Source organism: Notolabrus celidotus, chromosome 21, assembly GCF_009762535.1.
Source record: "Notolabrus celidotus isolate fNotCel1 chromosome 21, fNotCel1.pri, whole genome shotgun sequence".
NCBI lineage: Eukaryota > Metazoa > Chordata > Actinopteri > Labriformes > Labridae > Notolabrus > Notolabrus celidotus.
This window is the reverse complement of record NC_048292.1, coordinates 27,739,003-27,761,620: the sequence shown is the minus strand read 5'-3', so window position 1 is coordinate 27,761,620 and position 22,618 is coordinate 27,739,003. Positions and strand designations below refer to the sequence as shown.

Sequence of the window (22,618 nt, the reverse complement as noted above, 5' to 3'; positions counted from 1 at the left end):
CCGGTTAAGCGGCCGCATGGAGTAGAAGCAAGGGAGAGCAGCTCATGTCTGTTTTCATCTGTTTCATTTATGGAGGAGCAAATCACTTTTTTTTCAGCACAAACTTGTCAGCTGAGACCCCCAGCCTGGTTGTGTGGGATGCTATGACAGCCTACTTCAGGGGTCAAAGGCCAGAAGAGAACAGGAAGATCTAGCGAATAATATTGGAGTAATAGATTGTCAATGTGCATTAGCAAAAGACCCCAAACTTTATAAATTGAGAACTGAACTCCAGACTAAGTATGACCTTCTCTCAACACATCAAGTCCAAAGACAGTTGAAGATGAACAAAAGCATGTTGTATATTCATGGCGATAAATCTGGTAAACTGCTTGCTAGTCAGCTGAGAGGACTTAAAGCCAAACAGTTCATATCGAAAATATGCACGGAAAATGGGAACATCACCTCTGATTATTCTGAAATGAATGATACATTTAGAAATTATTAGTCCCAGCTTTATACTTCAGAATATCCCAATGACAACAAATTAGATCAGTTTCTAAATGATCTAAATATTCCCTTAATCTTTTCTGAAAGTCAAGTTAAATTAGAGGGACCCATATCAAAACAAGAAATAGTGGCAGCTATCTCCTCATTACAGTCTGAAAAAATCTCCTGGTCCAGATGGGTTTTCCACTGAATTGTTTAAATCATTCTCTCCATTGCTTGCACCTCAGCTAAGTTTCGTGTTATCTGATTCGCTGAAACAGGGTAAGCTCCCATCAACATTCTATGAAGCATGCATCACTCTTATTGCAAAAAAAGGCAAGGAATCCAACTGAATGCTCTTCCTACAGACAGTCTCTCTGTTGAATATGGATGTTAAAATCTTAGCCACGGTTCTGGCCTGCAGATTAGAAAATGTTCTCCCATCGATTATTTCTGAGGATCAAACTGGCTTATTACAAACTGCCAACCTTATTTTAATATTCGCCGTCTTCTCAATCTCTTGTATACTCCTTCTGATGCAGTGCCCGAATGTGTCCCGTCTTTGGAATGCGAAAAAGGTGTTTGACCGTGTGGAATGGGCATATTTATTCAATGTTTTAGAAAATTTTGACTTTGGACCATGCTTTATTAGTTGGATTAAACTACTGTATTCATGCCCTACTGCTTCAGTTCTTACAAACTCCCAAAAATCCCAGCCATTTAGTTTTGAGTGCGGTACTCGTCAGGGTTGTCCCCTGAGCCCACTCCTTTTCAACCTTGCCTTGGAGCCTCTGGCTATTGCCCTGCGAAGCTGCCCAGACATCAACGGTATCTGGAGGGAGGGAGTTGAACACAAGGTGTCCCTTTAAGCAGATGACCTGCTGGTCTTTATTTCGCACCCGGACACTTTATTACCTTCCACTTTGTCATTGCTTTCCCATTTTGGCCAGTTTTCAGGAAACAGCTGGCTCTCTGGTGTAGTCAGAACCATCTGGAGCTGAACCAACTCAAGACGGTAGAGATGACAGTGGTCTTCAGGAGACACGATCCCCTAGACAAAATAAAGGCTGCCTGGGAACGTGACCTGAACTTAACACTGTTAGAAAATCTGTGGGAATCCATCCTCGGGCTCATTAACTCAACATCTTTCTGTGCCCGTCACTGCCTGCTGCAGTTTAAAGTCGTTCACAGAGCTCACATATCTAAATGTAAATGATCTGGTTTTTATCCTGAAGTGGATCTCCTCTGTGACAAATGCAGATCGGCTGAAGGCTCTCTGTTTCACATGTTCTGGACATGTCCCAGCCTTGAAACATTTTGGAGAGAGGTCTTTCAAACCCTATCACTAATCCTGAACATAACCTTGGAACCTAATCCTATAGTGGCCATTTTTGGTACTGTGGAGGAGGATACGAACCTCAGTCCTATTAAAAGCCGAACTCTGTTCAGTGGCTGAAAGACCTTATGTCTTGATCTTGAGAAGATTTGCTACTCGATCGCTGGCAGTAACAACAAATTCAAAAAGATATGGGGACCTTTCCTGGAACACATTCAGAAACTCCCATCATTTTAAACCAGCACTCTCATCTTCTAGTCTTTTTCTTTTTGAATATACATCTGTGATATATTATAATCATACAATTTGAATCCCTATTGCCTTTCTTTCATACTTGGTCACTTTTCTGTTACTCATCTACTTTTGTATTTTTCCCAGCACACAGTAGGTTACTTCTTTTTATTTCCTTTAAATTTTTTGTTTTTCAATGTCATTCTCTTTATTTCAGGCTGTATGATACCCGAATTCCAGCACTAATTTGTCCATTAACTCCAGAATTTGATATTTAATCACAGTGACATGAATATCCGTCAGTAGACATGGATTTGAGGGAAAGAGGGAGGGAGGGGGTTACTGTTTCTTTTCTGTATCTTTCAGTCTTTCCAAGAGCTCACTGTACTGTATTAATCTGTATAAAAAACTAATACAAATATTGTTGAGTTAAAAAAAATTGTAAATATTGAGGAATCATATTCCCAAACTTACCACTTTTCATACTGTATCAGCACATGTTCCCAAGGCTGAATGACTTTGCCATTAAAATAGCATGTGCAGTTTCTCAATCCAGTGCATTCACCAGTATTTTCATCATAGTATGGAACATCCTTTGAACATCTTGGGTAGCAACCTTTTTCAAGAAAAAACATCCCATTAATGATTGTGTACAAATGACTTACAAACATTAACTTGGTCAAGACTTGGACTAGAAAAACAATAATTAGACATATAAATTATTGGGATGCTATCCTTATGTTTGAATACTACCAGAATAAGACTGAAAGTAGGTCAAAATGATGCATAATTTCACTAAACAGAGTCAACTGGTGAGTTAAACAAAAATGTTCCTTTATACTTATAACTAAGGATGTCTTGGTACCTTCCAGTTTGTGGTTGAAGTCGACTCTGCCGCAGGTGAGCATCTGACCACAGGCTTCATAGTGCCAGCTATACTGGCCCTTCTCGTTGTAGTAGTCACAGTAGACCGCTGAAGTTCAATAGTCAAAAGCTGAATTATTACAGATGCCTGTTACAGACATTAGTTTAGTTCTGTTCTGCAAACTTTCCTTAATGATTAACACACCTTTAATCATGGATTGTTTACTATATTCATGAAATGGTTTATTGATGCATCTCATCTTTTGTCAGTTCTCTGCCTTGTGACAGAGAGAAACTTATTCATTGATAAACATTGTTCAAAGTTTACAAAGTAAGTGAATAATAGTTATTTTTATATTTTCTTTCAAAGTGTTAATAAGTACTGCATGAACCATAATATTCAACTTGCCAACAAGGAAGTAAACTATAACTGGAGATGATACATCCTGAGCTTATCATTTGTTCCTTCCTGTAAATCATCAAAGAAAAACCTGGCTTAAGGAGTATTACTAAAATAGGTCATAACTTACGACACAAATCAGGTGTTCTCCAGTCTACACACACATCCTGGTCACTGCAGGCCTCTGCGTAGGCTGCCACAGCTGTGCAGAAGCCCAAGAACTTGCCTTCAAACTCACAAGAGCAAGACTCCTGCACGCAGGCCCGGTAGTAGGGCTCTGGATCCACCTTGAAAATTCAGGAAATCAACAATAGAGCTTTTATCTATTACACCTATACGTCTATACCAAAAGTCTCTAAAAGTAGTATGGGAGGTAGGGCCCTCAGTTATTAGGAACCTCATCTTTGGAATCATCTACAAGTCAGGGTCCGGGAAGCAGACCCAATCTCAACTTTAAAGAGAAGGCTTCAAACTTTCCTTTTTGATAAAGCTTATAGTTAGAGCTGGATCAGGCTTGGACCAGCTCTTGGTTATGCTGCTATAGGCTTAGACTGCCGGGGGAACTGGCATACTGACACACTGGGATCCTATCTCACCGCTCTCTCTGCCTATCACTTACTTTAACTCTCCCTGTCCCTTTAAAGGTGACATATCACGCTTTTTTCATCAATATATATTGGTCTAAGAGGTCCCAAAAACATGTCTTTAAAGTTTATGCTCAAAAAAACACTTTGAAATCAGATTTTGGTCTGCCTGAAAATCCCTCTTCTTCAACCCTCCTCAGAACAGTCTGTTTTCTCTCTGACCACGCCCCCTCAGGAAGTGGATGTGCCCTCGGCTGTCCAGCACGTTGATCTAATGTTTACATGTTGGCTGAATATACATGGCTGCTCAGAAACTAAATACTAATGCTAAATAGCATACTATGTAGGAATATAATTCCAAATGAAAATTGTAATTTAACACCTGTCTATAAAATGACTTCCTAACCCCAGGGTTGGAGCCATTGTAAAGAAGTAAAATACATACTTTCACGTGACAGCCTTTGAATGTATCTCCTGTAAGAATCATACAGCGTCGCTCAGCCCAGGCGGAGCAGTAAGAGTTGCGTTCACATGGAAAAATCTCAGTCATCACATCGGAGCAAGGAGGAGTGGCAGCCTTCCAGCTGTTTCCAAATGCCAGTGGGCTGGACATAACTAGAACAAATCTTTACTGTTATTTTGACCACCTTTCCAAAAACATTGCACTTCATTGGACAAAGAGACACAAGTTTTACCTGCTGAACTGCTTATCTGTAGGTCATTCATCTCATTGGAGTCGAAGTTCCCACAGAGGCCACACACTTTATTCTGTGGGAGAGATGGTAGAGACAGGAGTTCATCTTTTTATAACAAGTTTTGACACAAACAATAAGATTATGCTGCACAGAGTATAAAAAGATGTTGTGATGTGACATATTATATTTGACTACATTGCATTTTCCCATATCTCACCCTCCAGTATGCACTCAGTTCCACAGTGATCCGGGTGTGTTTATCCCAGATGAGAGTTATCCCTTTGCTGGGAACTGAGATTATGATGTAGAGTCCAACAGTGTGTATGGAGTAAAGTGAGCCTTCCTGAGTCCCAGCACCATGGCAGCGACCGGTCACCCTCATGTCACTCAGTGTTAATGTGAGTTTGTTCTTGGGAGGACAGCACAGGGACAAGGTATAAGAATATTTTAATGACTTACAAAGAAGTTTGAATCAGCAGATAGCCTTTTGTTTGTCTGATGATGAATGGATGCCTCTCAGGAGGCATATGAGAGAGTTTTAGAATTTTTTACAAATAAAATAAATGACATTGTTTTACTGCCTTTACACACATTTCTTTGCCCATTTTCTCTGATATCTCATCTCATATGAATCTGACTATGTATAGCCTTGACCTCATCCCCACTACATTTCTCAAAGAAGTTATAGATACGGTTGGGCCCTGTAATTTGGCTCACTATTTTAAGATTGTACTGGCCACATTTAAAGCTCGCCTGGGTCTTGCACCGAGCAACAATGCTGAAATGCTGACACCATGCGAGCCATCTCACAGCCTTAGATCCTCAGGCCATCACAAAGTCGAGGCTCAAATCCAAAGAGGATTGAGATTTCTCTATCAGAGCCCCTCAACTGTGGAACAACCTCCCTGAAGAGATAAGGCTTGCAGGGTCAGTGACATCTTTTAAATCTCTTCTTAGGACCCACTTTTACATACATGCTTTTATGTAACTTCAACCTTTAAACTGCTTTTTATTCTTATTTATTTATTTTCATTTTTTATCCAACTTATTCATTTTTTTTAATTGTATTTGTTTATTTATTGTTTAATAATTATTTTTTTCATTTTTCATTTAAATGTTCTGGTTTCTATTTTCTATTTTCACTGATGTGATGTCTTCTTCTTAAAACATTTCTATTGTCCTTTAATGCTTTTATTTACTTATTCACTTTTATTTATTCATATAATTATTTATTTATCCTTACATTATTTTATTTACTTATTTTTTAATGTATCCTTTAATGTTTTTTAAATTTGTATATATATCATCTAATTATTATATTTATTAATTTATTTCTATTATTTTTTAAATTTATACATTTATTTATCCTTTAATGTTTTTATTGACTTATTTGTATTTTCACTTAATTTATTCAATTTATTTTATGTATTTCTGAAACCAACTAACAATGATTTGTAGGTCTTCTGTCTCAGCACTTTATTCTGTTTAGTTTGCATTTATTCCTTGAAATCTTTGGCATTGTATCTTTTTTTGTCATTGTTAGAATTTCTACACTCCAACCCTGCCATGCTTTATTGAATCCTGCCATACTCTGCTTGTCACAGCACTTTGTAATCATTTATTTTTAAAGGTGCTGTATAAATAAAGTTATTATAATTGCTCTAAGAGTGTAACTAGTTTGATGGGAAACATTCACTCTCCTCTGAACATCTAGTTTCTAAAAACAAAGATTTTGGGAAATATCTTCAAATAAGAAGTTGTGTGTTTAAAGCAGAAAGAAACAAAACCATTGCCCCAGTCACTTGCATTCAGGAGCTATGGCGATCAAATTGGAAGCTTAGAGGGGGCCATCCAGGTCTTATAAAGAATTAAGGAAATATCAACTGCCAAACTATGCAGGCGTTAAACTTGCATGGGGAAAATATCTAGCAATGTCGATGCCTGGGTAAAAGTAGTTCAGTCATGGTACTACATAACGAGATATGTAGACACGCCTAATCTTATTCAAAATAACAAACAGGAGTTACTGGACACTGTGGTGGGAAAAATACTGACATGATAGTATGTTGTTCTTGCTTTGATCAGAAGCTAGAAACATTCACACATACCAAACCTTCTGTGATTTGCATATTGTTATCTGTTCCCATGGTTGAGGAGCAGACCATAAGGTGAGAAGTCAGGAAGGTGACCAGGAAGCAAGAGGTGATAAGAAACTCTCTTGTTTGTCTTACAGTTCTTTGAAGATGCTTAATGATGTGTTAATATTATTCTCTGAAGAGGATAAGTAACGTGTTGTATCTTCACTCTGGGTCAGTTGAGCAGACCTGGTCTCGGTTGTCATCTGACCGCTTTGCAAAGTTTACTGAAGGCCGGAATAAAGCTCACAAAGACAAACCGTTGTTGTTTGAGTCTACCATTTCCAGATTTCCACCACAACACCCACAAAAATGTCAAGGGTGGGGCTTAGACAAGTCCACAGTTGTTGTAGATGTAATAAAAACAGGGCCCAGTGATCCACATGTTGTATGAATGTGAAATTTCAAAGGACTTCTGATCAGCTGTAGTTAAATGTATGAACCATCCCAGAGGAAAATGTTACTGCTCAAGTCTCTGGAGACAAAATTGAGATTCTCACTTCAGCCTCATTCAAGTTTCAAATTGTTCTCATTGGTTTCTCATTAGTTTCTCCTAAAATTCACTAGGAGAAATAGTTGAGACCATGACATGAGTCTTATTTGAGACTTCAATGAGAGATCTCATTAATGGCTGATTTTCTTCTCTTTTTTAAATATATTTTTAGGCCTTTTTGCCTTTATTTGACAGGACAGCTGAAGAGAGACAGGAAATGTGGCGAGTAGTGAGCGGGGGAAGACATGCAGGAAATGGTCGACTGGCCGGGAATAGAACCCGCTACCCCTGCGACAAAGACTGTAGCCTCTGTATGTGGGGCGCTTAGACCGCTAGGCCACCAGCACCCAAAAGAATCAATCCCTTTAATTGTAATACTCTGTCTAAATCTGGTCAGCCCTTTTGTGGCCCATATTTTAAATAAATGGTCTGTCATACCTGGTATGAAATCTCTATCTGTTGCAGTTTCTCTCAAATCCACTAAATCTTTGTGAAGTTGTTTTGTTCCAAACAGACTTGTAAAGGAAGGACCATACTGTGAAGTCAAAGAAGAGATCATTTGACATCTAAATAGCTGATCTGAAGTGGTTCAAATGTTTGAATGAGAATTGTAAGTTTGTGGACAGTTACATTGAAATGTTAATTTTGCAGGGCACTATAAATGTTGATGAAAAGATGAGCTCAGGCTCTTTCTTTGCTCCATCTGAGCTCAGCTTGAGACCCAAAAACTGAGTCTGACAAAAACAAATGGATGAGGTTAGATTGAGACAATTGAGAGAGCTCCCTGATTTCTCCACCTGAGCTCAAAAGGAGTCACAACACTTGAGAAATACCTGAGAATCATTTCAGATTTTGACCAGATCTCCTTTTGAACTGAAAGGGAGACTAAGCTGAGACTTTTTGCAACTTTTTTTCTGGAGGCAAGAATGAGAAACAGGAGACATAAGCTATAGTCTCATTTTGCTTTCAAACAGATCTCATTGTTGTCTAGGAGACAGAAATGAAACACTTTTGAGATATCCTCTCTAAATATCTTTTCCTATGGGATAAGAGCCCAGCATTATGTGTACTGGGTATTTTACCAGAGGAGGCTGATCTGCCCTCAAACATGTATTCTTGGGTTGCGGGACAGTGCTGAGGCAATGGAAATCAAAACAGAAGATCAGTTTAGTGAATGGAGAGATGAAGTAGACAGGGTAGGTTCTTTAGAACAGCTTGTTTACAGAATGAATATAAAACTAAGGTATCCAGATCTCTATGAGATCCCCATCTGGAAACTATTGGAGAAGATGACTATGATGATTTGATTTGCAATTAATCTGTCCTCTATTTCCAATGAACATCATGTATGATTATGAAAAGTAATATTGTGACACAGAAACCTATACATGTTAACTGCATTTTATTTATTCATTTTACTCTGTTTATTTATTTTGTTTTCTTATGTTTATCTTTATTTTTTACATAAAAAAATATAGATTTAATTATATTATTATTGTTATTATTATTTTAATATATTTGTTCTTATTGTTTGTATAACGTATATGTAATTTGTGAACTTGCCGTGTACAAGAAATACTAAAAAAACATGATAAAAAGTTGAATCTAAAAAAGAGTGTAACTAGTTGTTGATTGGATGATGTTGTTAACGGGTAACTGAAGCAATGGAATGAACAGGTTGATAAAGCATGGACATTCTTGGATTATAAAGAAGTAGTAGCAGTGACTGAAAAATGTGAATAGTAAAATGAGCCATCCACCTGGAGATCGAAGATGATAGAGCGAGAGCATGTGAGTGCCTCATCACAGCATGGAACACTCTCCACTCGGACAGAAAAGGTGCTGTTTCTATGTCCACAACCGTCCTGTAGATTAAGAAAAAATCCTACTTCAAAACATATCTCTGAAACAAACATGGGAATCCTAAGCCAATATATTTGGATGCCCTGCAGTGAGAGTATATAGATGGAGCAAGTCCTTTGAAGGCAACACATGGTAAACTTCCACAGCTGGATCAAAGAATCATGAGCATGAATTTTATTCCCACTTTCATGTTTGATCTCACCTCTACTAGAGTGTACTGGCAGTTCCCATCAAAGCGGAACCATTTGGAGTCAAAGGTCTGGTAATGCCCATTTCCATAAACCTGACACCTCCCAGGACAAGGCTCTTCTTTGCAGTGCCACAAACCCTGTCCACAGACACTGCAAAACACAGTGATGTAAAACTTCAAGTCAACCTCTGCACTTATTTTGTTAGTAGGAATAGCAGCACAGATGCAGGTGTTACCATGTTTTGCAGTTGGTTTTGACACTTTGTCCTGCGTTGAATATTTTGCCACTGTACACACAGGTGCATTCATCCAGAGTGACACAGCTTTCACGGTGATCCTCATACTTGTCATGTGGGCAGTAACAGCCACTCTCACAGGCCATGCTTCTGCCCTTAAATCACATTCAAAATAGTTCTTGAGCAATAGGTTACATTTACACATCAAAATCAAAAAACAGTTTTGGACAAAGAATAAATGTTATCGATAGGGATGTCCCGCTCAGCTTTTTTGGCCCCGATCAAAATTTTGAATATTGAATATTTGCCAATACCGAGTCCAGACTCCAGACTTGCCTAGATAAAGAGATTAGAGAGTTGAGTGACACACTATTTTCTTTCCTTTCACAAAAATAATTCATTAAAAAAATAACTAAAATATATCTATATATTCCGTTTAACATAATCCAGCTAATATTGATGTAATACTCATAATCTGTTTTACAAGCTCTGCTGTATGAGACTCACTAAACTCTTGCATATGCATTACAGCACACTTAAATCTGAGGCTGCTCTGAACGGGGGCGGCTGTGGCACAGTGGGTAGAGTCGGTCGTCTATCAATTGGAAGGTTGGTGGTTCGATCCCAGCTCTTGCAGTCACATTCCGAAGTGTCCTTGAGCAAGACACTGAACCCTGAATTGCTCCCTCTGTTGTTCAGAGGTGTGTGAATGTGTACGAATGAGATTAGCTAATACTGATGGTCCCTCACTACATAGCAGCCTCTACCATCAGTGAGTGAATGGGTATGAATGGGTGAATGTGACGAGTAGTGTAAAAGCGCTTTGAGTGGTCAGAAAGACTAGAAAAACACTATGTAAGTACAAGTCCAGTCCAAGTCCAACGCAACTCTCATGAGACAGTGCATGATTCACAATGTTAGCATCCTGCTGCGTGACAGAGAACGTAAATATTGGGAGTGACAGTGAGATGGAAACACGCCCGGTTACATGCCACTAGCTACAGAGCGACATGCCGGTATAGAGAACAGCAGCTGCCGCTAGCCATGAGGTTTCTAATGCTAATGTAACAGACTGTCCTGTGTTTGGTTTATGTTTTCACCTTTTTGAATCATATGTCCCTGCAGAGTTACCATAGGGTGCATAGAGCAGATGCTTTTTCCTGTATCTGGTGGTGTACAGTCATGGCCAAAAGTTTTGAGAATGACACAACTATTAATTTTCACAAAGTCTGCTGTTTCAGTTTTTATAATGGCAATTTGCATATACTCCAGAATGTTATGAGGAGTGATCAGCTCAACTGCAATTAATTGCAAAGTCCCTCTTTGCCTTGAAAATGAACTTTATCACCAAAAACACATTTCCACTGCATTTCAGCCCTGCCACAAAAGGACCAGCTAACATCATTTCAATGACACACAGGTGTCACACACATTAACACAGGTGTGGGTGTTGATGAGGACAAGGCTGGCGATCAATCTGTCATGATTGAGTGACTGGACACTTTAAAAGGAAGATGGTGCATGACACCATTGTTCCTCATCTGTTAGCCATGGTTACCTGCAAGGAAACACATGCAGCCATCATTGCATTGCACAAAAAGGGCCTAACAGGGAAGTTTATAGCAGCGAGTAAGATTGCACCTCAGTCAACCGTCTATCCAATTATCAAGAACTTCAAGGAGAGAGGTTCAATTGTTGCCAAACAGGCTCCAGGGCGCCCAAGAAAGTCCAGCAAGCTCCAGGACCGTCTCCTGAAGGTGTTATAGCTGCGGGATCGGGCCACCACCAGTGCAGAGCTTGCTCAGGAATGGCAGCAGGCAGGTGTGAGTGCATCTGCACGCACAGTGAGGCGAAGACTTTTGGAGGAAGGCCTGGTGTCAAGGAGGGCAGCAAAGAAGCCACTTCTCTCCAGTAAAAACATCAGGGACAGACTGATATTCTGCAGAAGGTACAGGGACTGGACTGCTGAGGACTGGGGTAAAGTCATTTTCTCTGATCAATCCCCTTTCCCATTGTTTGGGGCATCTGGAGGAAGGCTTGTTCGGAGAAGACGAGGTGAGCGCTACCATCAGTCCTGTCTCTTGCCAACAGTGAAGCATCCTGAGACCATTCATGTGTGGGGTTGCTTTTCGGTCAAGGGAGTGGGCTCTCTCACAATCTTGCCTAAAAACACAGCCATGAATAAAGAATGGTACCAGAACGTCCTCCAAGAGCAACTTCTCCCAACCATCCAAGGGCAGTTTGGTGATGAAGAATGCCTTTTCCAGCATGATGGAGCACCTTGCCATAAAGCAAAAGTCATAACAAAATGGCTCGGGGAACAAAACATTAAGATTTTGGACCCTTGGCCAGGAAACTCCCCAGATCTTAATCCCATTGAGAACTTGTGGTCAAGCCTCAAGAGGCGGGTGGACAATCAAAAACCCACAAATTCTGACAAACTCCAAGCATTGATTATGCAAGAATGGACTGCCATCAGTCAGGATTTGGTCCAGAAGTTGATTGACAGCATGCCAGGGAGAATTGCAGAGGTCTTGAAAAAGAAGGGTCAACACTGCAAATATTGACTTATTGCATGAATTCTGTGTAATTCTCAATAAAAGCTTTTGATACTTATGAAATGCTTCTAATTGTATTTCATTATACCATAGAAACATCTGACAAAAACACCTAAAAACCCTGAAGCAGCAGACTTTGTGAAAATGTAATATTTGTGTCATTCTCAAAACTTTTGGCCATGACTGTACATGTGAGTTCTACAATCACATTTAAATCATGGCTTGAGTTCTACATCAATGTCCCATTTATTATTTTCTCATTATGTATACAGTTATGTGAACTCCGAATGCTCAATTGTTTCAGTGACAACGGATGTAAATGATTGGATGAGCTGATTGGCTCAAATGCTGATCACCGATCAATTTAAAAACGTCCAGATCTGCTCCAATCTGATAGTTGAGATCGGGATCGGGACATCCCTAGTTATAGACGTGTTAACTGAATCCTCAAGTACAATTAAATGATGCAATTAAGCAGATGCTGTTCTTAATTGTGTTTGAATTCAAGCCTGTAATGTTGATCTTATGGATTGAGCAGGTAGTTGCCTGACTAGAGTCTGTATTGTGTTGACCTACCATTGGTTTGCTGAGGCTGTCACAGGTTTTTTGAGTCGTGTTAGTGGGGTTCTCTGAGCAGTGAATACAAACTTTCCCATTCCCGCAACCTGATCAAAAAAACAAACAAAGATTATATACAAAATCTGACACATCACCAAGAATTTTCTTTTCTTATGTTGCTCTGCGATCCTAAATATTTAGCTTATATGCAAATTCTCACTGCCGCCTACGGAAGTACCAAATAAAAGCATTGTAAAGTGATACAGATTTAGCAATACCAACTTTGCTTGTCCATACCATAGACTGGGTCTGTACTGTCTCACTCTGAGCATTGTGAAATCTCTTGATGGCCTCAAACTGCCTTTCAAATATTCTCTGATAAATCAGTGCACATTATGGACGGGGAGCAGACCCACCAGTAACTTGTAAGAGTCAGTACTTACAGATTATGGTTGGGATAGCTGTATCGCTTAACAAGCTTTATTTTGGTACTTTGGATGGGCGGCAGTGTGAATTAGCATATTAGCTAAATATTTAAGATTGTTCAGATAATTTAGATTTAACTTTCAAATTTTAGATTTAACATTTAGATTTAACTTTCAAATTTTAGATTTAACATTTAGATTCAACTTTCGAATTTTAGATTCAACATTTAGATTTAACTTTCAAATTTTAGATTTAACATTTAGATTTAACTTTCAAATTTTAGATTTAACATTTAGATTTAACTTTCAAATTTTAGATTCAACATTCAGATTTAACTTTCAAATTTTAGATTCAACATTTAGATTTAACTTTCAAATTTTAGATTTAACATTAGATTTAACTTTCAGATGTTAGATTCAACATTCAGATTTAACTTTCAAATTTTAGATTTAACATTTAGATTTAACTTTCAAATTTTAGATTTAACATTTAGATTTAACTTTCAAATTTTAGATTCAACATTTAGATTTAACTTTCAAATTTTAGATTTAACATTTAGATTTAACTTTCAAATTTTAGATTCAACATTTAGATTTAACTTTCAAATTTTAGATTCAACATTTAGATTTAACTTTCAAATATTAGATTTAACATTTAGATTTTTATTTTTTGAATTTTAGATTCAACATTTAGATTTAACTTTCAAATTTTAGATTTAACATTTAGATTTAACTTTCAAATTTTAGATTCAACATTTAGATTTTTACTTTCAAATTTAAGATTTAACATTTAGATTTAACTTTCAAATTTTAGATTCAACATTTAGATTTAACTTTCAAATTTTAGATTTAACATTTATATTTAATATTTAGATTTAACATTTAACAATTATATTTAGATTTAACATTTATATTTATATTCAGCATTTACATTTAACAGAGATTTTAACATAAACATATTAGTAAAGACAAAAATAAAGTGGAAAAAGATCATAAATATTGCTATAAATGTAATTAAAAAATGACTTTAAAAAATTCACACTAACATCAAAATTCACACTTTCATGATGTTTAGAGCTAAATGTAGAGATATGTTGCTTTTCTTTTCAGTTTGCACAACTTTATCATCAACTCATAAAATTCCACTTTTAACCAATAAAACTGGAGGAAAGAAAACATCCAGATGATTAAATGATGATTAGGTTATGATATAAAAAGAGGTATTTACCACAGTTCTTGGAGCAGTGCAGTTCTCCGCTGTCACAGGAGCTGCAAACACAGTTTTTAGTTGAGATAAGACACATCTTTACTTCAGTATATGTTCAGGAGCTGGACAAAAAGACAGTTGACTGCTGTTTTACTGCATTACAGAGGATGACTGACATGTGATGAAGTGAGGGTGAGACTCAAGATGGGAGAGTGGCTTCTGTTGGATGCAAATGTTTGAGCCAAATCTAAATGAACACCTTAACAGGTTAAAATCCATTTGAATACTTTTCTATAAAACATAGAAGTGAGATAGTTAGTTGATTGATAAGCTTCATTGGAGTGACTGTCTTCATCAAACACCTAGGGCGAATTTCGTCTCATCACTATCACTTCTCTCTCTTACTCCCCTCTATCTGTCTTTCCAGATCCAACTCGGTCGAGGCATGATGGCTGTCTAACATGAGTCTGGTCCTGCTGGAGGTTTCTGCCTGTTGAAAGGAAGTTTGTCCTCTCCACTGTAACTAGCTAAATACTGCGAGGTGCAATGCTCATGGTGGATTAAGGTGGGGTCAGACTGAATCTTATCCTGTCTTGGTGTTGGGTCTCTGTTCATAATTTGACATAGAGTGGTCTAGACCTCCTATGTTTGTAAAAGCGTCTTGAGATAACGTTTGTTGTGATTTGGTGCTATACAAATAAAGATTGATTGATTGATTGAATGATTGATTTCATGAGTTTCATTTTGACATTTTATTCCTTTGACTTCTGAGTGGAAGTGCTCATTAAAGCTCCTGTGAGGAACTTTCTGTTTGTGTTGACTTTGGCGCCCCCCTATGCACTAAGTGATCTTGCTTATTTTGTCCTGTACATGTGTAAATTATGTTATCTCCTCCTGCTTTCAACTAACAGTCAACTATTTCACTCATTAAGAATATTTACTGCAGAAAAAGGATTTTTTGTGACATGCTGTCCATCACCTCATCTGACACCTACCCTCTCACAGTGATTTCAGGCTTTAAAATAACAAAACGGAAATGATCAATACCTTTTCTAACAATCTTGTTTGCTTTCCCAGGTCATAATGAGGCATCACTGTTCTTTTCAGTCCATTTCATGACCACTCAAAAACTCCTCACAGGAGCTTTAACTACAGAGCTCTATTTAAAACTTCTGAAAAACATCTTATTTTAAATCATTTTGTTTTCACATGAAAATATATTCAATAATAAAATCTGAGTTACCAGTGTAGATAAAGGACACAAATGACCCTAAAATGTATTCTTCAGTTGTAGATTAGACAGCTAGTTAGGACGACAGAAAGTAATTAATAGCTTTAGCTGCTGAGGAGAAAATCTTGAAAGCAAGTTGTTAAGATTTAAGAGCTCATAGTGCCTATTACCCCTCTAGAACGCTACACTCCCACCATGCAGGCCTGCTGGGCGTACCTAAAGTCTCTAAAAGTAACATGGGAGGTAGAATTCAGTTATCAGGCCCCTCTCCTTTGGAATCATCTACCATTCAGGGTCCGGGAGGCAGACCCCCTCTCTACTTTTAAGACTAGGCTTCAAACTTTCCTTTTTGATAAAGCTTATAGTTAGAGATGGATCAGGCTTTTAGTTATGCTGCTATAGGCTTAGACTGCCGGCGGAACTGGCACACGGACACTCAGTTCTAAATTGCCCCTTATCTCTTACTTTAACTCTGCCTGTCCCATTAAAGTAACCTGTTTCTAGGTTTCTCTGTATGTCCTCTCTGTTTTTTGTTTTGTTTTTATTTATTGTCATGCCACCTGTGTTGCCTTTTCACTCAGGTCATTATTGTAAATGAGAATTACTTCTCAATTAAAATAAAGGTAAAATAAAATAAATAAATAAAGTGACTAACCATAGACCTTTCTGGAGTCCCTGAGCTCCCTTGTCTCGTAGGTTCCTCTGAGTTGCTACCTTAGACGGCTTGCTGCTGTGGACGTTCCAGACTCCAGCTGCTATGGATGTGCTGGACTCCAGCGGCAACAGCTACTACTACTACTATACGTCTCATCACTATCATATCTCGCTCTTATTCTCCTCTATCCCTCTTTCCAACCCCAACTCGGTCTCAGCAGATGGCTGTCTAACATGAGTCTGGTTCTGCTGGAGGTTTCTGCCTGTTAAAGGAAGTTTTTCCTTTCCGCTGTAACTTGCTAAATGCTGCGAGGTGCAATGCTCATGGTGGATTAAGATGAGATCAGATCAAGTCCTGTCAGTAAGAAGGGACTGGATCTTATCCTGTCTTGGTGTTGGGTCTCTGTTCATAATTTGACATAGAGTGGTCTAGACCTGCTCTGTTTGTAAAAGAGTCTTGAGATAATGTTTGTTGGGATTTGGTGATATACAAATAAAGATTGATTGATTGATTGATTGATTGATTGATTGATTGATTGATTGATTGATTGATTGATTGATTGATTGGTTGATTGATTGGTTGATTGGTTGATTGATTGATTGATAGCAGTCTGATGATCAACCCACCACTTTTGTCCGTCGATAACAACAGGCCCAGGTTGTATTGTACGGTCTTGGTCGTAACAATCGCATTCTGCCTTCGGTGTACAGATTTGTCCCTGGTTCAGACGAGTCCCCTCCGGGCAGCCACAGCCCTCCACGGGAACATCATCCAGCCAGCAGCGAGGGTCAGGGCCAGATAGTGAACGGCATGTACGGTTGCAGGATTGGATGTTGTAGGAAAACTCTTGGTTGTTTTGGCATTCAACAGCTGTGACACAGCATAGTGATTACCATTTTTGCATCACAGGTATTTCAAGTCACCACCCTTCTTATTAATATTTTCTGTAAACATCCGGTTATGAAAGATTGTTTAAACATCTGGTGTCTAAAAAACAACAAACTCACAAATGACAAATTCCAAAATAATTATTGAGGCTTTTTGGATCTGTTGTTGGATCTATTGTTTCTTATACTGTGAAGATGCAGACAGGACAAGATATCAATATATTCAAGAGGAACTCACCGCAGTCGCTAGCTTCCCGCCAGTCACCAACTACAACACCCAGACTGGAGCAAGCTTTGACATAATTGCCCAGAGCCAAACACAGGCACTGCTTCAGGTTGCTGTCACAGTTACAGGTTCTTAGGAGGCAGGCCTAGAATTGAAAGATGATCCATATTAAAAGAAAGTGTCATATATTTATCATTGACAAGTTAATGCTGATGTAGTTTAGCACAATAAGTCTTATTACCGTGTGGTAGTAATCAGGCGGGATATGAGCGTGGCACTTAGAAAATATGCCATTTATGTCATTCAGCACAGAGCACTTTTCATCAGCAAATATTTCTGGAAAAGAAAAAAAGAAACTGAGAACAGAAATATTTTTGCAAAACTATTCAGAGGGATGTGGTTGAGCAAATCCTGGTACTTGAACTTCAAAACATGTCATAATTAGTCCTTTTCTACTTTGTTTTTCCATTATCAAAAGTTTTTATGCTGCTGATTTGTAAATAAATAAATACATTCAATCATTTGAATAGATATATCATAACAAAATATCAGATTCACAGTATATATATATATATATATATATATATATATATATATATATATATATTTATTTTTTATTTATTTATAATACCCCCAAAACAAAAAACACCTTAATATACCATACCATACATCTATCTGTCCATGGTTGTTGATATAAAATCATGCTCCCTCATAGATTTAATAAAAACAATATTCATAACAACAGTGCCAGTAATACTAATGAGCTTTCAAAAGTAAAAATAGAATAGTTAACAACAAAATTAATTTGAAAACAACTAAATAAACAGAAAATTACAAAAGACCTTTGTCCATATACATTGTACCAATATACATAACTGCATGTATAGGTATGTATGCATTGATATGATGTACACTTATTACCAGGCTCTCTTACTGATCCTTGTGTAAGATGCTTGATTCTGATTGGTCAAAACCCCTTGAAAACAGTTATTAACTTTCACTAACATGAGCAACGCCAGAGACAAACTGATCACACGTCATGTCAAATCAATCTGCAGAAAAGAGTTCAGACACATTTAGCTTCTGCTTGTTGACACCATAGACCGTAAGGTGAGGTAAAACTGTTAGCTTCCATTTGCATCAAAACAATGGGCCTGATCTACTAAGATCCCAAATAGCGAGCGCTAATTTGCGTGTGCAAATAATCATTTTGCACGTGTTATTTCTGGGCGTGTTGCGGGTGATCTACTAAGACTGCTTGCGCAAATGATAACGAGTGCAAAAGTGGTGCGGACCGCCCTATTTTAATGAGGATTTTGCGTGTGCTATCTGCTGTCACCATGTAGAGTTTGAGAGAGCAGAGTGGCCTTAAGTGATAAATGAAGTTTGAAGACATGGAGTTGGAGGTCTTTGTGGAGGAGGGAAATAAACACATCAGTGAACTCCAGCAGAGACATCTCAGCGTTAGAAACGCGATTTGGGAGGCCATCTGTGAAAAGGTGAATGATGTGAGAAAAAACAGAAGATCTGCCGATGAAATAAACGCATCTACTCTACTCCAAAACACAATCAGTGTTTTGATGGAGTTTAGAGAGCGATTTGATGAGGCTAAGTCTTCCACTCTTGCTCTAGCTACTTAACTGGGAAGTCAATCGCAGTTTTGAAACAACCAGGGCCAGAAAAGTTAGGCGTCACTTTGATGAAGACAGTCGCCTCACTGACGCAGAGAGCAACTTTCAGGTGAACGTTTTTAATGCCTGATATCATCATCCAGCAACTGTCCCAAAGATTCACCAGCTTAAATGGAACTGGGAACATGTGTGAGCATGTGGGCCGCTGTGCCAATTTTACTAAACTGTATATCTGTTGATACAGTGACCTGCTGTGCTCTCATTAGTTGAAACAGTTAAAGTGGGTGTCAAAATGATGCGGTCGCTATCCGTGGTGCTGAACTGCTTTGAATTTGTGTTGTTTTATTATTATTATTATTTTGTTCTCTTGGTTTGATTGATTAAAAACATGTAGTAATGCTTGTAAGCCCAGCTGTTGCGGGCATGTTGTAAAGCGATGATGAGCTTTACAGTGACCGCAGCCATGTGTGCGTAACGATGTGCCAGTTTGCACCTGCCTTTCAAACGTGCTAAATATGGACGCAAAAACAGCGCTCGCTATCTGCTTCAGGTTTGATAAATCACATTGCGTGTGCTAAATGATTACATTTGCATCTCCTCCTCCCAGTATTTTGCGCGTTCTGATGATCTACATGCATTGTGCATATTCATGAAGGCTAACACGCTAAATGGATAGCGAGTGCTATTTTGCTCATTTGACAGATGCAATCCTCGGTGTACCCAGTTAATACATCTGTTTTGCGCACGCTATCAAGTTTGCATGTGTTTTTATACATGCAAACCTTTAGTAGATCGGGCCCAATGTGTCTAGTTTTGGTTAGCATGCTAAATCAACAGGCTACGGACATTTTTGTATTGGATCCTGTCGAGCAATCCTAGCAACGAGCGGAGCAGTCGAGTGAAACTCAAGGTTACCAGTTGCTAAAAAGAAACTTAAACCATGAGCAGTGGTGATGATAGTAGCTTCACGTGGGGGACTTGTCACATCCTTTTGAGATTCTATTCCCAATATTTACCTGCTAACCATACATTATCCCTTAAATAAAAGATGCATTTCATTTCACTCGATACTCATACAATTTTGATTACCGTTTTTAAATGCTGCTACTCTTGCCATCTATGCAGCGCATCCTGCATTGAGGTTACCCTTTCAGTCCCCTAGTTTTGGCTGATATATCACCCACAATCAATTACATAGGGCTACATGGAATTTTGGTGTCTAAAGACTCAGAGATTATCAACTCGGTCGAGGCAGATGGCTGTCTAACATGAGTCTGGCTTTCCTCAAGGTTTCTGCCTGCTAAAAAGGACATTTTTCCTTACCACTGTAACTATCTTAATACTGTGAGGTGCAATGCTCATGTTGGATTACAATGGGATAAGATCAAGTCCTGTCAGTGAAACGGGACTGGGTCTTATCCTGTCTGGTGAGTGGTCTAGACCTGCTCTGTTGTAAAAGAGTCTTGAGATAACGTTTGTTGTGTTTTGGCGCTATACAAATAAAGATTGATTAATTGAGTGATTCATTGATTATTACATATTCTGTACAAGAACTGTTGGACTTGGAAACAAATGAAATGACACTACTCAGATTGGCATCACATCCTCATTGACTATTCAATGTGTCTGTTAATCCTAACCAAAACAACCTGCATAGATTCTGATAAATGGGATACACAGTCTTACTGATCGGATGGGGCATGCTCTTGCATCCCTTGACATTACATTGACTACTTTAAATCCAGTCCCACCACCTCATCATCCAATGTCAGGTTAAGATCCCTTTCTCACATCTTTTTTTTTAAGCTGACAGGGCCCCATAACCCAGACTCTGAATCATCATGGAATAATAAATTATCCTTTTCCATAACTCTTAATAGCGTTTTAACTCTATCATATAGAGAATTCAATGTAGAAGCCTAAATAAACATTGTTAGTGTTTTTGGAGCAAATGTGTATTGTTAAAATGTACCATAGTCTGTTTTGATGCAGGTGGGTGGTATGCCATGGACACAAGCACCAACACTCCAGGACATAGCAAAAAGTTGAGGCGAGTTCTCAACAATCCCACTACTGGTGGTGAAGTCGTCTGTGGTGTCATCGTTGTTATTGCCACAAAGACCTGAAAGATCAAAAAAATGATGATCAAAAATCAAACTTGGTGACACCCCAGAGTACAGAGACAGAGTCAATTTCAGAGAGTAAATCTCAAAGGGAGTGACGATACCATTGTATTTCTGAGATCCTAACCTGAGATAACACCAGTGTGGTTTCCAGGCGATGAGATGTACAGCTGGATTTCAGGGGACATCTGGATTTGGATGTCGATTCCAAGCGATGTATGCACCTGAATGTACATGGATGACTGCCAGTAAATCAGAACATGATCTGGGAGAAGACAGAGGATGGCAAGTTGTGTCAAGAGTTGCACTTGTTTAGTTTCAGATCTTTCTTTGTGTTGTAATCTGTCTTTGGTATCCTGTTTTATGTTGTTGATCACCTTGTGTTTCATGTCTTCTTTCCTCCCTGACTATTCTGTATTAGTTACAGGTTATCCTTATGTCTTCCTTGTGTTGTTTGTTAGTGTCAATGTCTTGTGTTGTATTCCTTGTGGGTGTATATTTACTCTTGTGGTCCTTAGTTTTTTTAAATTGTAATTCTGGTTGAGCTAGATACATCATTTGATTTTTAATTAATCAATTAACAATAAAGTGGAATTTAAAAAATAATAATAATCGTAGTAATAATAATAATAAAAGTAATAATAAATAAAATAAATAAATGTAAGATAAATAAACCCTAACCATAGTTATACAAATGAAGAATTCTACAATTATAATAATAAATAAATAAAGGTAAATACTTCAGTGGGCAAGTAGCAAATTGAGTAAGTTTGAATGGATACCATGATAGTAATAATAATAATTATTATAAACATTATTATAATAAAATTCATAATGATACTCCGGAATAACAACCGGAATAATAATTATAATACACTATTTAAAAAAATTAAAAATAAGAAATTACTTAATTTAATTGTTTTTGTAATTGTTTCTTAGTTAAGGCTATCGTGCTTCCTGTTATATTTTGTAGTTCTTGATCCCTATGTGTGTGGTTTTGTTTTATTGGATCCTTGATTGACAGGCGGGGAACCAAGCGGCAACCTCTGGTCTAAAAACATGAGTCAATGAGGAAGTGTTAAAAGCTGCAGTTCATCGAGGATCCACTTGAGGCTGGCTCCGGAAGTACCGGAAGTCACATACACATGAATGGGAAAAAGACGATCTTTGCAGCATTAATAAACATGTTTACAGCCTGGTACAAAAGATGAGTGTAGTCTGAATAGCTCATTTCTCGATGTCCTCTCACTGTGAGGGGAGTGAATTTTCTTCTAACGCAGCAATTTTGAAGATATTGAGATTACTAGTCTTCCAATGAGAGGCACAGCTGACTGTGGGAACACTGCAGCTGTTGGCTAGGAGGCTCAAACTCCGCCTCTTTACGTCACACTGGCTCAACAGCAGCAATATGGCTGCTGCAGCCGATTGGCTTCAAAACAGCATTCAGAAACAGATGGGTGACACCACGGATACTACGTCCATATTTATACAGTCTATGGCGGGAACACTGTAGCTGTTGGCTAGGTGGTCTCAAAGCCTCTTCGGAATTTCCAATATGTCTCCCGCCAACGATTGGCTTCAACACTGCACTTCAGAGACAGATGGGTGACGTCACGGATACT

The 22,618-nt window shown here is 38.2% G+C and overlaps 1 protein-coding gene across 7 annotated transcripts in view; it reads right to left on the bottom strand.

The window, feature by feature from the left end:
- LOC117805366 (mucin-2-like) overlaps positions 1-22,618 on the bottom strand; it is a 51,022-nt gene that overhangs the window by 11,667 nt on the left and 16,737 nt on the right. For 6 of the 7 annotated variants that reach the window (XM_034674063.1, XM_034674068.1, XM_034674067.1 and 3 more), the window contains 16 exons: positions 21,124-21,261; positions 20,846-20,995; positions 17,484-17,578; positions 17,255-17,387; positions 16,756-16,999; positions 14,265-14,305; positions 12,630-12,718; positions 9,496-9,650; positions 9,272-9,410; positions 8,967-9,071; positions 4,796-4,987; positions 4,579-4,651; positions 4,329-4,498; positions 3,430-3,586; positions 2,901-3,008; positions 2,510-2,651 (listed from right to left, as the gene is read on the bottom strand). In XM_034674063.1, coding sequence (XP_034529954.1) covers positions 2,510-2,651; positions 2,901-3,008; positions 3,430-3,586; positions 4,329-4,498; positions 4,579-4,651; positions 4,796-4,987; positions 8,967-9,071; positions 9,272-9,410; positions 9,496-9,650; positions 12,630-12,718; positions 14,265-14,305; positions 16,756-16,999; positions 17,255-17,387; positions 17,484-17,578; positions 20,846-20,995; positions 21,124-21,261 — 2,131 coding nt within the window. Of the gene's footprint in view, positions 1-2,509; positions 2,652-2,900; positions 3,009-3,429; positions 3,587-4,328; positions 4,499-4,578; positions 4,652-4,795; positions 4,988-8,966; positions 9,072-9,271; positions 9,411-9,495; positions 9,651-12,629; positions 12,719-14,264; positions 14,306-16,755; positions 17,000-17,254; positions 17,388-17,483; positions 17,579-20,845; positions 20,996-21,123; positions 21,262-22,618 lie in introns of those variants that run through there. The other variant, XM_034674069.1, reaches the window with a different exon arrangement.